Here is a 17,306-nt window from a genome sequence, read left to right on the forward strand (position 1 = left end):
ATTTATTGATAGGTTGTCAACGTTTCCACACTTATTTAGCTTTACATATTATTTCAACATTGTTTCAATGTTGAAACAACAACTGACATGTTTTAAATTATATTTCAATGTTGAACGTCGGTTGAATGCCAGCTGGGACAACTTCATAATTGTGATTTGCAATATTTAATACAGGCCATGTCCAACAAATCCAAGTTAACAAAAAAAGATAGGAATAACATCATCTCTACAAAAAGATAATATCTTTAACATTTACACATGACACCCATTCAGTTTGATGTGAGCAATTGTTTTGTTGGTATTTTGTGGGCCTCAGTTTCTGCAAAAGGTCGATATGTTGGAATACAACTCTTAAACCTGAAATGTCTCTGTATGTTTATGTAGGAAAGCCTTGTATAAACTGTCCAATACAGTCATTGTTTTAATCTTAATATTTAAGTAATGAATTGTCTAATAGGCCAGTTGACCAGCTGAATGTAAAACAAAAGGTTGAGTTTAAGCTCTAAGCTGAACACAGCTGAGCACTAGACTTGGTGCAGCTGCGCTGGTGCAGATGATGTGTTCACAGGCAGAAGTTTTATCTAGAATCTCCCAGCAGGTGGTGGACTACAACCAAAAAGAGTGTCCTTATTGTCTTTTTCTTGGCTGCAGCTGCTTTTATCTGCCTGGCTCTGGCACTGTTTCTGGCCGTGTTCTTAGATGGAAATGGTGACACAGACATGCCATGGGAATGTCAAAATAAAGGCAGATCTCTAAGATGATAATATGGATCAATATTTTCAATTAGAATTGATTATACTGGATCGTTGATCATTAGATCAATATATCAATCCAGATGGAAAGCTCGTTACAATAATAATAATAATAATAATAATAATAATCACTTTTTTCCCCTCTAAAAACAATTACATTATGACAATAACAGCATAATTAAGCAAAGAAGCACAAACTCTATTTCAGTTTTAACTAATAATTCATGATTTCACACATCAGTCTCTTTAAATTTCTGTTGATTCAATCTGAGAGTAACGTCAGCAGCACTGCATCAAAAACAAAGGCCAGACAAAGTGAAGAAATATCTGTGTTGCGAGTCTGTGATGCTGGAAAAGGGACAGGTCTCAAACACAGTTAATTTTTTCCTGACTGATTTTCATTTTTGGTGTTCGAATGATTGGAGGAATCCACGTGACCCAGATCCAAGAAATGACTCTACAGTGAGCCGTCTCTCTTCTAGACTGTCTCTGCCTCCACCTGCACTCAGGAAACTGTAATTTGGACCCAGATGCAGCTCTACACCCGGCTGCTGCAACAGGTGTTTGTTCTGCATCCAGCCTACTCTCACAACCCAGCGTACATCCAGCTGCTGCCACCAGACCCATAACTGCAACTTTATTGACGACCCTTGATCATGTTATTTTGAAAAAAAAAAAGAAAAAAAAAAAGGCAACACAAACACTTGAATTGTCATTGAAAAATATTTTATTGGTTAAAGCTATGAGTCTACTTGAAAGTACATTTAAAAGTTGACTCATATTTTAACTTTAATATAAATTCTTCAGTGACTCCTCTGAAAATTATTGCAATGTGATGACATTCAGCTGCTGTGTCTCTGGTTAGTCGACGTCGGTGTGGAGGCTGTTGATCAGTGGAGTCCGACAGAGGAAGAGGGAACGTCGACGTCGTCATAGTTCACTGAACCGCCATCATCATTATCGTTATGCACCTGTGGAATACAACACAATTCAATGCAATGCAGTGCAATACAACACAACACACAAGAGTTTGTGTGCAGCAGTTTCAGAAGTTTTGAAGTTCAGTGCTGAGCCATCTTGTGCCTGTGGGGTTAAATGCAGATGTGACACAGCTAACAAGCTTCCCTGCTAAATTCAGCCGGCTAAACTCCTGTTCGCTCAGTCTCAAGAGCTCACTTACAAAATGTCTTTGAAAGAAACAACTCTTGCTTAATCAATGTGATTGGAGAATGGATAAATGGCTATTTTTCAAAGACCGTTCTAAATGGAGCTGCTTGTAAAATGTTAAGGTGTGGTTTTTATGGTCCCCCTTTTTTTTTTACTCAGAATTTGGACACAAGATATTCAAGGTATACACGCCACCAAAACATGCCATCATGGTTTATGTCCAAATGTCACAGAGCAACTAAAGCTGATGGTTCTGCTGCTGTCCAGTCACTGGAGAAGATGGAGAGACGGTACAGAATCTGGCTTTGGAGACACTTTCAGAGCCTCACAGGAAGCAGCCCATCAGAAGCTGCTTCACTGTGGAGCCTCTGACCAAATTTAAAATCTACACAAGTATTAACACACATGCAGTTACAATAAAGCAAAAGACAGAAATGGCTGGCTAGTTATGGAAAGGGAAAGGTAATGCCACCATGTTTTATGTCATTTTTCAGATTTATTTTTAAAACTTACAGCGTTGCCCTCAGGTGTTTTCATCTTCACTGGAAAAACACAAAGAGAACACCTTTCTTCACCTCTTGTTCTGCGCCACGTTCTGATGAGCAGAGCGGTCGTTACAGTGAGGAGGAGCAGCTCTGCAACACGAAGAGCCAACATGAGGTGGGTCACACCAGAGGAACCTGTGGAACCTGATTATAAGAAAAACATGACATGTAGACAATTAAAGAAGAGAGAGGAAATAAGATTAAAAATAATCATCATCATCATCCCTGAACCTAATTAGGGTAAGTGGCTTTGCAAATGAATGAATGAATAATCATTAACCATCATCGTCATTATAATCAGGCTGATCATGTGGCTACATAGATAAAACTACATAGATAAAACACATAAAAATGAATTTTTGGTTATGAAACTGGAATCTGTGACATTGTGTGGTGTGTGTGTGTGTGTGTGTGTGTGTGTGTGTGTGTGCATCCATGCGAGTGAGTGTGTGAACTTCATTTTGCAATAATGTTTCCTGGGTTAATATAGAAAAATAGAGAAAAATATGGGCCGCCTAAATGGTTATGGGGTTAAAAAATGCATGAAAAAATTCTGCATTTGCAACATTCCAGGTGGTATGCTGACATTTATCCTGACTGGGTATCAAACTGCCACAAGGCAGAGAGACTTCAGCTCCGTCTCTGACATAGAAATCTTGTCCAGTGACTGCTGGGGAGAAATCGATGAGAAAAAATAATGAAAGCTGAAATGAATCAAAACAGAAACATGACTGGCAAGCCATGGCTCCATTATGTACATATGACATATTTATATAGTATTATATCCAAAGGGAAATTCAATTTGCTTCACAACTTAAAGACTAAAAATGACAAAATAAAGAAAAAAATATTGTTCCCACATGTGATCAGTGCCACATCCACACAGCAGCTTCAGTTCTTTTGTTTTTTACCTCCTCAGGAACATTTTGTTAATCAGGGGTGTCAAACTCGTGCCATGGAGGGCCAAGAGGCTGCAGGTTTTCATTCCAACCAAAAACTCCACCAGGTGATTTCACTGATCACCCTACCTCCAAACAGAGAGGCAGGACTAATCAGTGAAATCACCTGGTGGAGTTTTTGGTTGGAATGAAAACCTGCAGCCTCTTGGCCCTCCATGGCACGAGTTTGACACCTGTGTGTTATATGATATGTTGTAACTCCATTTTTAGTGGTTTGAACTCAGATCCCTGTTTTCATACAGACACATGATGCTAAGTGCATTTTTTAGAGGAATTTGCTGTTTTCTTTTGTTTTCTTTCTTTTTTTTTGGTTGAAAAGCAAAGTCAATTAAATGCCACAGAGGTTTCAAAAGACAGATTAGTCTAGAGTTAATATGAAGGATGATACAAATGAAACATTTACCAATTAAAAAAAACAAAAAAAAACTGCATCAGCTAAAGAAGAAAAAATAAGAAAAAGAAAAACTATATGAATTTCTCTTTGAGGACATTTGTGTGCCCATCTTTCCTATTTGTAAATTATTTTGACTGATGCTGGTTAGTTCAGAGAATTTTCCCTCTACAGCCAAATATCAGAGCAAACACAAATTCTACCACCAAATCTGAGCAACAGAGCAGGAGAGAAACAGAGAGAGAGGCTGGACTGTGGAAATATGGAAGAAAGTCACTACCTGTGTCTTTTGTCTTCTCTGGTATTTTCAAAGTTGTTGATGTTGATGTTGTTGTTGTTGTTGTTATTGTTGATGTCGTTGTGCCTATTTCACCGGGACACATAAAATAACAACACCCAATACAAAGCATTGATGAAATAATCATTGGCATGATTACGCAGAGCACATCAACTAAAACAAGATTTGAAATTTCCGTATGATTATGATGTCAAAGTTTCATATCAAAAGTTCATCATATTGTCAGAGTCTCCTCACCTGAGGACAGAGGGGTGAAGTCAAATGTCTGCACTTTTCCTGTGCCATCAGAAACTTGACACTTCAGTCTCTCTTTGTCACAGTGATTCTTCTGAAGGGTCACAGTGGTGTTGCAGGGAGACACTGATATTTGAATGTCACTGGAACTTTGATCCAACCTTTCCTCCCCACACAGCCACGTCACCGTCTGTCTACACTGTTCATATGTGGAGACAGAGCACTGCAACTTCAGCTGATGGTTCTGCTGCTGTTCAGTCACTGGAGAAGCTGGAGAGATTGGGAGAGGAAGACAGTGACAGAGGAAAATCAAGTACAGTACTGTGATCACTACTATAATGTCAAGTTTACAGTTACTGTCAGTTTGAGCTGAACAGGTTATGATGGAAATACTCACTCTGTATAAGAGACAGGTAAACTGCAGCATCTGAACCTTGTTTTTGTCCTGATATAAACTGTTGACAGATGTAAATACCAACATCCTCAGCTGTGACTTTCTTTATAACCAGAGAACAGTCCGCTCTAACACTCAGTCTGGCTGTGTTAGCTTGGGCAAACTGATTTGATGAAATCTTCCCATGGGCAACCAACTCTTCTGCATAGCTCTTTTTGACATGATGAACGTTCCAGGTGGTATACTGACATTTATCCTGATTGGGTATCAAACTGCTGCAAGGCAGAAAGACTTCAGCTCCATCTCTGACATAGAAGGAGGTTTCAACTGATGAGAAAAGGAAAATGAAAAAATAATGAAAACTGAACTGAATCAAAATGGAAACATTGCTGGCAAGGCAGGGCTCCTTTATGCATATATCACATATTTATACAGCATTGTATTCACAGGGAAATTTGATTCACAAATTAAAGATTACAAATTGCAAAATAAAAAGAGAAGATGGAGTGATTAGGAGAGGAAGACAGTGACAGAGGAAAATTAACTACATTACTGTAATCACTACTATAATGTTTACTTTACTGTTGTGATTAGTTTGAGCTGAACAGGTTAAAATGGAAATACTCACTCTGTATAAGAGACAGATAAACCTCAGCATCTGAACCTTGTTGTTGTCCTGATACAAACTGTTGACAGAAGTAACGACCAACATCCTCAGCTGTGACTTTCTTTATAACCAGAGAACAGTCCGCTGTAACACTCAGTCTGGCTGCGTTAGCTTGGGCAAACTCATCTGGTGAAATCTTCCCATGGGCAACCAGCTCTTCTGCTGAGATCTTGTTGACATGATGAACGATCCAGGTGGTATACTGACATTTATCCTGACTGGGTATCAAACTGCCACAAGGCAGAGTGACTTCAGCTCCATCTCTGACATAGAAATCTTGTCCTGTGACTGCTGGGGAGAAATTTTATGAAAACTAAAACTGTACAATAATAGAAATATAACTGGTAATAAACATTAGCTTCATCTACACAAATTAGCATTTTTCATACACAAGAAAAATGTTATTTTTTACATTAAAGAGCACAAACTGAATTTAGCACTGAATGAAATGACTGTTGCAAAAAGAAAATTACAACAAATACAAGGGCAGACATAGAACATAAAAATAAAAAGATGTAAACAGAATGAGTAGAAGGTAGCCATAGTTACCATTCATATACCTCACAGAGACAAAATGCAGTAAATTTGCAAATGAGCCATGGAAAGATGGCATAATTGAACTTAAATTCATTAGAAGAATTAAAAGTAGTGTTCTCAGTGAAGTTTTACTGTGTGTCTGTAATTTAGAATACATAATGCAGCCTCACCTGTGAAGGGAAACAGGAGTAACAGAAACAAAGACATTTTAGTCCGTCTGAACTCGGCCGTTGTGCCTTCCTCTCCTTCTTGCTCTGTCACTGTTAACTGTCAAAACCTCTCGGACTAAAACTTCTTAAACATATAGATATTCTTCCTGTCATCAGTGGGCTGTCACTTCCTCATAGGAGCTTCTATTTCTTTTTTTTTTCTTCTTCTTCTGTGTGGTTGACTTTGTGTGTGTGCAGTTTATCTGTTTTCTGTTCTTACTGAATTTGTTGAGGGTGCAAAACAGAAAGAGACTCAGATTGCACCAATGAAAAACTTTCATTCTAATTTTTTTTCATTTTAGGTGACAGAGTGACTTACAGTGACAGTAGAAGAAAACAGGTGTCAGTTCCCACTGAAACTACAGTGAGGAGATGGAGGGTCAAAGAGTCACAGCGCCTTGTAACAGGAAGTAACAGGAAATGAACAGAGGTGGCAAAAGTACTGACATTCTGTACTTAAGTAGAAGTAAAGATACTTGTGTGAGAAAAGACTCTGGTAAAAGTAGAAGTACCAATTCAACTTCTTTACTCAAGTAAAAGTAAGAAAGTACAGGCTCTGAAATGTACTTAAGTACAAAAGTAAAAAGTAAAAATGATTTTTTTTTTTTTTACTATTAATGATACATATACCTTTTTGATAACTTTTTGATGAAAAAAAAAGTTCAGGGCACACAAAACAGGAACTTTTCCTCTTTTATTAACAACCTGCAAAGTGCTGCTACAGAGAGAATAAAAATCACGCAACAGTCTAGTTTTGCTGCAAGCCCAGTTTCACACAATAATCAAGACTGAACTGACCAGAGGTCTTGAATGAGTACCTTGATAACAGCTTTCGTACTCTCAATACTATACCTAACGTATATGACTTTTAACAGATTTTTTCTTGCTTCTGCGACTCTGTTTTGTTGTCAGCTAACATTATCTTCCCTGGCAACTGTCTTCCGCCATGTCTCCATATTTCTCTATATGGTTTTCTTTTTCTTAACTCCCCTCACGCCCCGCGCCCTCTCTCCCTTTCCCTCTCTGTGCAGGGTTTCCTCCAGGATTTTTTGAAACTGTGGGGGAGGGCTTCAGCATTAATATTAATAATTTTTACCATGGATCTTTTGTAGCACAGAGGAGATATGCTGCTCAAACACTCGGAATGTAGTGTTAGTGTATGTTTATGATAGATAGATAGATAGACAGACAGATAGACAGATAGATAGATAGATAGATAGATAGATAGATAGATACTTTATTCATCACGAAGGAAATTCACAGTTTTTCAGCAGTATCCACAGATTACAGATTAAATAAATAAAAGATAAAGAATAAGATCTACGTACAGAGTTGTAGAACATAATAAATTATCTTGCAGGAGTAGTAGGCGGTGGGCCGAGACCGCGTATCTGCTTTAGTTTTAAAAAATAACGATCCCCATCGAGGGAGGACCTGGATTTTTCAGGATGCAAAGATTGTTTTATTCTTAATCATAATCCGTTTGTTGCCACTTGAACAACTTGTTCCTAAATCCAAAATCATAGTTTAAAGTTCGTTAAATTTTCAGGCAAACGCCGCAGCATACTACACGATTCTAACCAATAGCGTTGATGGAAAAATGTCACTGGCCAATCAGATACAGCTACACGGGACGTACCTTTTCCATGGGAGACAACAGGTGACCGACAGCACAGGCATTATCTGGCGTTTGGACGTAAGTATCAACGTAATTGAAAAATTCAGAAGTTGTGTGTTTTACAATTTTGTTGAACGGTATGGTGATGTTTTAAGTGTAAATATAGCGTTAGTTTCCATAAACAGCGGTCGTCGCTAGCTTCGTGCTTTTTCACGTAGCCGGCTGCATACATCGCTAGCTAGGTGAGATAGTCAGTTGCTTATTTGTCATTAGCTGTGGCTCGCCGCTTACCAAACATCAATCATAAGTAGTCTCATAAACCAAGCAAACAATTTATGATAATGTATCTGTAGACATCCAATTATTGGTTAAGTATAAACGTAATTCGAAAGCTTAAAAATTATTTGTGTTGCACGATATGTTGTTGAACGGTATGGTTTTGTTTTGTAAGAGTAAATTATAGCGTTAGTTGCTCTAAACGGCGTTCGTCACTTGCAAAATGCTAGTTCACGTGGCCGGCTGCACATGTCCTTAGCGAGATAAATGGTCGGCTGCTTTTTTCTTATCTTCTTAAGCTATCTCTTAGCTATGGCTAGCTGCTTTCCAGCATCACCTGTAAATAGTCTTGTAGTAGTAAGTGATGGCCTGTGATGACTCCATCAATAGAACCTGCAGCCACAACTTCAGATTCTATTAAAATATCCTGAAAGCCTGCATCAGCAAACATCATCCCAATACATGAAAGATACGCCATAGCTGTGTGAAACTCTCCTATCCTTATTACAAGGGTCTCTTGGGCCTTTGCATATATCGCTTGATCCATTACTAACACCATTTCTGTTTGTTTCAGACAGTCAGCAATAGCAGTGGAGCGGCTCAGGATGGAATGGACAGTGTTGAGATCTGTTGCGCTAGCATCAATGACTGGTAGGTAGCCTATATTTGTATATGGCAGTATTTTGTCGTGCTTCAACATGATATTAAACCCTGTCCATCCAGGAAGCACTTTCCTTGGAGCCTCAGACACTTTCATTAGGAAGAATGCAGCATCAAGCCTCCTTCCAATGGTTTGGGTATGTCTGTATTTGTCCTCCTGCAGATCTACCTTGAGCACATAATTCTGTGGTCCAGACCTCTGTCCTTGTGTGTACGTCAGAAGGTTTGGTGGAGGAGGATGGACAGACCACTCCCTTGTTCTCTGGACAATGTATCAGGTAAAGATGCAGAATCACTAGACATGGCCTGCTGAATGATTACACTGTTGGTAATCGTTGGTAATGACACAATGCTCCTCTAGAGTGACCTCAACATGTTCGTTGTCTGATGGTTGCTCTGAAATTCCCGAAGTCCAGGCAACAAAGTTGAACAGTTGGTGAGGCACTAAATCCAAGGCATTTGCCAGTGTAAGGTCAGTTGCTGTTGGAGGCCGTGGAAGCTTTTTTGATGTTTTCACTGACTTACTGATTATGTCCTTAAGTATGAGTGCTGGATGATACAATATTCTAGAGTCATCTGTTGTTAAAAAACAAGCAGAATAATAGATTTAGGCTCCAACTTGCTTGAGGCTATGCACCCCAGCCACACCCCTTCATCACCACCATCACCATCACCAGAGTGAGCCTTTATGGACGTCAGTGGTACATATCATGATGTGTTCACTCGCATCATATCAAGTCTGTGATGGCACTTAGCAGCGAGTAGATGCAAATTACCAAAATGTTTTTCTGAACAAGTCTAAACTCCCTCATATAATCAGACCAGAAAAAGTGATCTATTGAGTGGCTGGTCAAAATTGTTTGATTGACAAAAGATATTTTAGGACCCTACATATGACACTATTTAATGTGCTATGTAGTGATAATAGCAAATTTGAATGTTAACAATCAGTTTTATTTTTGGCTATTTTAAAATCTGTCTGTCCATGTGTGTGTATGTATATGGTAACCCAAAATGTCAATTTTAACCTATAGTGGACGAGTAAGGGCTCTTAACATGTAATTTTACATCCAACATGTTCCATTTTCTTCTGTTATTACTTTTACCTTAATCACAGATCATTAATATATGAAATATTTGACATAATTTACATAAAAATATTTGAGTAATTGTGTATCAGAAAAAGGGGTAGTCATGCTTATGTCTTTTTCTTAAATTGTTCCCACAGATGTGATTTTACTTTTGTGTCTATTAAGTAGATTACAGATGGCTTTTTTGTTGAAATGTTCATCAGAACTTCATTGGACTCTGAAATCATGAAGTAATGGGAATGAGTAAGAAAATTAATTATGTTTTGCTTCTCTTCATCTCAACAGTGTCCACTGCAGTCGCCTCTCTCCAGAATCAGGTGGTCGAGAAGATCCATACATTACCATTCATTCCATGATTGATACCAACCTTCTTTGACAGACTCTTTTTCTAATAAAACTGCCTTTTCTCTTCTCTTTTGGGCTTGTTTTATCTTGGTGATGTTGGTAAAATGGCTGTAGCAGTCCCTGTGATAGCCAGTGTTTGTTGGTATAGCAGCAGGTTCCTGATCAGTCTCCAACTGAAATCTCCTCATTGCCTCTTCAGCCACAAGACTCTCTTGTATTGAGATCCTTATAATAATAATAATAATAATACATTTTATTTATAAGCGCCTTTCACAAACACTCAAGGACACTTTACAAAAGATGAAACAGCAATAAAAACACAGGTAAAAGACTAACTAAAATACAAAGGAAACAATGCAAATACAAAGGAAACAATGCAATTACAGGGAGTACGCAGCTTTAAACAGGTGAGTTTTGAGTCTAGATTTGAACAGAGGGAAAGAGTCGATGTTGCGGATGTCCGGGGGGAGTGAGTTCCAGAGTTTGGGAGCAGAGTGGCTGAAGGCTCTGCTCCCCATGGTGCTGAGGCGGACGGAGGGCACAGAGAGGTGGATGGAGGAGGAGGATCTGAGGGAACGGGAGGATGAGGCAATGTGAAGGAGGTCCGAAAGATAGGGAGGGGCGAGGTTGTGGATGGGCTTGAAGGTATACAGGAGGATTTTGTAGTCTATTCTGAATTTAACTGGGAGCCAGTGGAGCTGCTGCAGGATAGGGGTAATGTGCTGAAATGAAGGGGTTTTGGTGATGATGCGGGCAGCTGAGTTCTGGACCATTTGGAGCTTATGGAGGGATTTGTGAGGGAGGCCGAAAAGAAGAGAGTTACAGTAATCTATGCGGGAGGTGACAAGGCTGTGAACAAGGATGGAAGTGGTGTGGGGGGTGAGGGAGGGGCGGAGTCGATTTATGTTGCGTAGGTGAAAATATGCAGACCGGGTAATATTGCTGATGTGAGATTGAAACGATAATGTGCTGTCGAGGATGACACCCAGACTCTTGACCTGAGGGGAGGGGGAAACTGAGGAGTTGTCAATTGTGAGGGAAAAACTGTTGGCTTTGGATAATGTAGATTTAGTTCCAATGAGGAGGATTTCAGTTTTATCACTGTTAAGTTTTAGGAAGTTTGAGGTGAACCAAGATTTTATTTCAGATAGACAGGCGGTGAGGGAGAACGGGGGTAGGGTGGAGGTTGGTTTGGTGGATAAGTAGAGCTGGGTGTCATCCGCGAAGCAGTGGAAATGGATGTTGAATTTGCGAAAAATATGGCCAAGGGGAAGGAGGTAAGTAATGAAGAGAAGGGGCCCCAGGACAGAGCCCTGGGGCACACCTGTAGAGACGGGGGAAGGCTGGGATTGGAAGGGCTTGAGTCGAATGAACTGTGTGCGGCCAGAGAGATATGAATGAAACCAGTCAAGGGGGGTGTGAGAGATGCCAATGGAGGATAATCTATTGAGAAGGATGGTGTGAGAGATGGTGTCAAAGGCCGCACTCAGATCAAGGAGGATGAGGATGGAAAGTGAACCAGAGTCAGCTGCCATGAGGAGGTCATTAGTGATCTTAGTGAGAGCAGTTTCTGTGCTGTGGCGGGGGCGGAAACCAGACTGGAAATGTTCATAGAGGCAGTTGCGAGATAGATGGGAGTGGAGTTGAGTGGCAACAGTTTTTTCGAGAATTTTGGAAAGGAAAGGTAGGTTAGAAATGGGGCGGAGGTTATTGTAGTCATTGGGATCTGAACCAGGTTTCTTCAGAATAGGGGTGACAGCTGCAACTTTGAAGAGTGAGGGAACAATTCCAGTGGTAAGTGAGGAGTGGATGATGGCAGATAGACTCTCCACAGAAAGACTGATTTAATAAATTTTCCCCATCCTGTGTCTGTAAAAGGAATGATGTGTCCATCCTTCTTGTAACTGTTGTTGTTTATCAAGTTAGGTTTAAGTTCATATTTTATAAGTTAAAGTTTAATAAGTTAAATTCATGTAATATAATTTATATATTTTGGTTAAAACCAGGCATAACAAGTTAAATTTATAATTTAGTGATTTAAGTTATTTGTGTTTCACTTCCTGTCGTGACACCTTTATTTTGAAGGGTTAAGGTCATTTTGTGTCTTGTTCAGCTGCGCTCACAACTTGAGTTTTTGCGCGTCGGACTTTTCCGCTCATTAAGAAAGCAGCAAGCAGCACGGTGTGTTTTGCTCCGTTTGTATCATGTAAAGAAGAGACTAATGTAGTTGGACAAGAAGATGTGGGGACTTTCTGAAGGTTTATTCCTTCGAATAGCATGCAGCCAACGAGGTATTTTGTTTTCTTTTGTTTGTATTTACTTATATATGTCGTGCCTGGTGTCACATTGTGTTGCTAATGTGCTATTTGTTACTGTTTAGTTTTCACGGTGGAGTTGGAGGAAGGTGAAGCGTCTAATAAATCCATCAGTAGCAAGAAAACCACTTGTGTCTGTACATGCTTCGAGGGAGTTACACTTCTCAAGCCAGCGTGTGGCCTGATTTTTTTTTTTTTGTCTGTTTTTCCCCATTATATTATACTCATACTTTTTGACAAGAGCCTAACAGATGAAGTCAAAAAGCAATACAATAGACTTGATATTGAAATTATTGGAGCTTGATAATTTAACATGTTAAATTATTATTATTTTAAAAATCTAAATTGCTTACCAAATACTCCTGTGATAACATAGATTGAGAAATAAGCCAGAGTGTTACCTCCTCTCTGAATAGACAAGCTAAGCCAGTATGCTGCTGTTAGCCAGTGAAAATAGAGATGCGGTTAAAAGCTCTATATACCGTCTTTGGTATCACTGTTTCTGGTGCATTAAAAAAAAAAAACAACTTTAAATAAACAAGCCACGCTTAGCCTGGCGAGGGGGTCAAGAAAAGCCTGGCGGCCTATAAAGCACTGGGGGAAACCCTGATATATAGGTAAGAACTTCTGTTTACTTTCTTCTCTAACGTAAGCTGTCATTTGTAGGAGCCCGATTTCAAGTAATTTGTGATTACACAACAACATAAGAACGCATTATTTCTTCTACACGATTTAATAATGGTTTTATGACTTGCTGAGGATCGCTTTTGGTGGGGGTCTGAATCACTATCAACTACATTCATTCTCTGCTGTCAACACCGGCATTTTTCCAAGTACGCGATTGGATACTAACTGCCAATACGTCACGCATGTCGGACCCCAAGCATAGCTGCCTGCGCTTTTTGCTGGAAATATTAACTCGAACAAAATTATCGATCTACAAAAAAATGTGCAAGAGGTGCGGGTGGCAACAATTTTTCTCGTATTTGTTGATAACTGTAGAGGTTGTAAACAAAAAACTGGGTCCTCCCGCGATGGGGATCATTTGGATAACACGAAAACTCCTGTCGGCCCACCGCCTATAGATGTTTACCAGTAAGCTTGACTCCAATAATTTAACAATTGTTAAATAATTTAACAATATGTTAAATTATTATTTGTTTTAAAAATGTAAAGTACTTATCAAACAGACCTAACAATTCAGCTACCAATGAATGAGCAGTAGTATGCATGTGATAACATAGAATGAAAAATAAGCCGAAGTGATACCTCTTCTCTGAATAGACAAGCTAAGCCAGTGTGCTGCTGTTAGCCAGTGAAAATAAGGCGGAGTGGCAACTCTTTGCTTTGTTACACAATCTATGTCAGTGCGCTGCTGTAGCCTGGAAAGTTTCTGTGCCTTTTGGACTCATACTGTGCCGGTGCAGTTGTTGTAATTTTTTTTTTTGGTGGTAACGAGCCCGCCCGCCTGCACCAAAAAGAGAGAGAGAGGGAGAGAGAAGTAACGAGCCTGTTTTGACAATGTAAGGAGTAAAAAGTACAGATATTTGTGTTCAAATGTAGGGAGTAAAAGTAAAAAGTCGGCAGAAAATTAAATACTCAAGTAAAGTACAAATACCTGAAAAATCTATTAAGTACAGTAACGAAGTATTTGTACTTCGTTACTTCCCATCTCTGGAAATGAATGAATTAGAGAGAGAAAAAGAGCTGTTTTTTCATTGTAGTGAGTAGAGGAGGAAGCTGTTCAGTGTAGAGAGGCTGACAGGAGCTGCTGATCTGTTTCCAGAAATGATCAACCACAGAGAAGATGTGGACAGACTCAGACCCTCCTGTGCTGAAGGAAGTAATGAGGTGAACTCCTCCACTGGAGAGCCACAAACTGATGATCTCATTTTTATCTGCTTCTATCTTAACATTTGAGATGAACGGGAAATGTGTGAAGGCCTCACACCCAGCAACAAGGAAGCCGAGTTGAGGATGAGCCAAAACATTAAATCATTCTCACTTTAAGGCAAATTTCTATGGCAAGTCAGCAGGGACAGAGTTTGTCTTTCTTCTTTTGCAATAATGAGGTGATGGTTCACCTATTTTCAAAATATATTTACATATATCTATTATTTTAGACACAAATATTTCCCCAGTGCACAAAAGATATGTAGGCCAATGCACAACCAAATAGTAAATACAGGTATATACACAACCAAAACACACACGCGCACACACTTGCTTGCTTGCTTACTTACTTGCTTAAGGTAGTCCATCGTGGCCGATGATGACTTCTGCTACTGGTTTGTGTGTTCTTTGGTGGCTGTACAGTCCGATGCGTGATGCACACTGTCTACCACAGACTGGGCAAGTGAAGGCCTGCCCTGATGGGGCAGGTGTAGACATGGCCGCCTTTCTCCTCTCTTTTTTTGCCACGCCAGGAGGAGCGATCTGCAGCTGCAGCTTCCATGGCAGCAGGCTGTATTCCACCTTTCTTCAAGAAGGTCTTGAGCTGGTCTTTCAGTCTCTTCTTCTGGCCCTCTGCCGAGCGACGGCCCGTGTGAAGCTGCCCATACAGGATTTTGTGTGGGAGACAGGTGGGTGGCATTCTGATGACATGGCCGAGCCATCTGAGTTGGTGGAGCATGATGGTGGCCTCTATGCTCCTGCAGTTAGTACGCTGAAAAATCACGGAATGTGAGACATAATCTTGCCATGTCACCTGAAGGATGCGTTGGAGGCACCTTATGTGGAATGCCTCTAGCATCTTGAGATGGCGAACATAGATGGTCCGTGTCTCGCAGCCATATAGGAGGACTGTGATGCAGATTGCCTTGTAAACTGAGACTTTGGTTTGAAGATGGAGGTTAGTGTTGTTGAAGACTCTTTTCCTCAGCCGCCCAAAGGAGGATGAGGCCTGTTTGATCCGGTTTTGGATGTCCTGGTCAATGCTGCAGTCTTCTGAGAGGATGCTTCCGAGGTATTTGAAGTGTGGAACAACGGTGAGTGGAGAGTCTGCCACTGTGAAGGTTGGGGGACTCTGCGGGGATTCTGATGGCCATTGACAAAGGATTTCTGCCTTAGAGACATTGACAGACAGTCCCATTCTGCTGTATGCTTTTACAGCAGCATCAATAGTGGCCTGCAGGGCTTCTGGTGTGTGTGCTACAAGGGCACAGTCGTCAGCATACTGAAGCTCCAGTATGTGTACAGACTGGAGCTTAGTTTTTGCTTGGAGCCTCCTGATGTTAAAAAGGCTTCCATCCAGCCTATAGTCCAGAGATATCCCACTCCCCTCCTCCATTTCCTTGTGCAGGAGTGTTGTGACACATAGGAGGAAGATGTTGAAGAGGACCGGGGCAAGAATGCACCCTTGTCGCACCCCTGTTGTTACTCCAAAGGGGGCAGATTCCCGTCCACCGAGGGTGACCTTGGCCCTCATCATCCCTTCGTGAAACTGCCGCAGGATGTTCACAAACTTTGCCGGGCAGCCGTAGTGTGAGAGAACTCTCCACAGGAGATCACGATGCACTGTGTCAAAAGCCTTGAAAAGATCCACAAAGGCCATGAACAAGCCTTGTTTTTGTTCACAACATTTCTCCTGCAGCTGTCTTGAGGAGAAGATCATGTCCACTGTGCTGCGGTTTTTCCTGAATCCGCACTGGGAGTCAGGTAGGAGGCTTTCCGTGATGTTGTTGACGAGTCTGTGGAGCATGATTTTTGCCAGGAACAGAGAGGAGTGCTATACCTCGGCTGTTTCCACAGATGGATTTGTCTCCCTTGTTCTTGAATATGATGACAATGTTTGCATCCTTCCACTGCTGGGGAATGCTTTCTTCCCGCCAAACAAGGAGGATGTACTTGTGGATTGCTCGGGTACAGAGGTAGCCCCCCTGCTTCAGGATCTCAGCAGTGATGGAGTCAGGACCAGGTGATTTATTGTTTTTGAGTGACCTTATGGCAGCATGTACTTCGGAGAAGGAAGGCGGGAGGTCAAGGCTCTGAATGGTGGGTAGGGTTGGGAGCTCCTCAAGAACTGAGAGTTCAACTGTGGCTGGCTGGTTTAAAAGGGCCTCGAAATGCTCTCCCCATCTCTGGACAATCAATGTTTCATCCTTAATGAGGGAGGATCCATCAGCAGTTCTGAGGGGGCAGACAGTATGGGTTTTTGGACCATAGGTGGTCTTGATTGCATCGTAAAAGTTGTGCATATCATATCTGTCTGCATAGGATTGTATTTCCTGCGCCTTGGCTACCCACCACTGGTTTTCAAGTTGTCTCAGAGTGCGCTGTGCCTTTTTCCTGTGTGCTTGCCAGTTGTTTTTAAGGTCAGCAGAGGATGGGTTATTGAGCGAGGCTCTGTGAGCTGTGTGCTTATTGTTGAGAAGGGTGGAGATTTCTGTGGAGTTCTCATCGAACCAGTCCTGATGCTTTCTCCTGCTATAGCCGATGGACTGGGCTCCCGCTTCGTAGAGTGATGCACTGAGGGACCACCACTTCTCATCCATCGTGCCATCCCCTCCCAGGAGATTGGCTAGGGAACGGCGGAAGGTGTTAAGTGCCTCTGTTTCCTGTAGCCGGGTGCAGTGCAGCCTTTTCTTAGTGGACTTTCGGAGGCACACTGCTGGTCGGATTCTCATCTTGAGCATGGACATGATCAGACGGTGGCCCGTCCAGCACTCTGCTCCTCTCATGGCTCGAGTGATCTGGACGTCTCTCAGATCTGACTGCCTGATGATGATGTAATCAAGGAGGTGCCAGTGTTTGGATCTGGGATGCATCCAGGATGTTTTGTATTTATTTTTCTGCTGGAATGTGGTGTTGGTGATGGTGAGGTTGTGCTCAGCACAGAGACTTAAAAGA

At 41.1% G+C, this 17,306-nt stretch overlaps 1 protein-coding gene and 1 long non-coding RNA gene across 2 annotated transcripts in view; both read right to left on the minus strand.

Annotated features, from left to right (window-relative positions):
- The window catches only part of LOC115356595 (uncharacterized), a 33,673-nt gene extending 27,522 nt beyond the window's left edge, over positions 1-6,151 (minus strand). The window contains exons 1-3 of the mRNA XM_030047812.1: positions 6,115-6,151; positions 5,369-5,695; positions 4,350-4,607 (exon numbers count right to left, since the gene is read on the minus strand). Coding sequence (XP_029903672.1) covers positions 4,350-4,607; positions 5,369-5,695; positions 6,115-6,151 — 622 coding nt within the window. The remainder of the gene's footprint in view (positions 1-4,349; positions 4,608-5,368; positions 5,696-6,114) is intronic.
- On the minus strand, positions 1,680-3,403 carry LOC115355786 (uncharacterized). Its single transcript, XR_003927910.1, has 3 exons — positions 3,325-3,403; positions 2,433-2,608; positions 1,680-1,723 (listed from the first exon to the last, which is right to left on the minus strand). It is a non-coding gene; the product is annotated as an uncharacterized LOC115355786 (long non-coding RNA).
- Positions 6,152-17,306: the final 11,155 nt, after the last annotated feature.

Source organism: Myripristis murdjan, chromosome 24 (assembly GCF_902150065.1).
Source record: "Myripristis murdjan chromosome 24, fMyrMur1.1, whole genome shotgun sequence".
Lineage (NCBI taxonomy): Eukaryota > Metazoa > Chordata > Actinopteri > Holocentriformes > Holocentridae > Myripristis > Myripristis murdjan.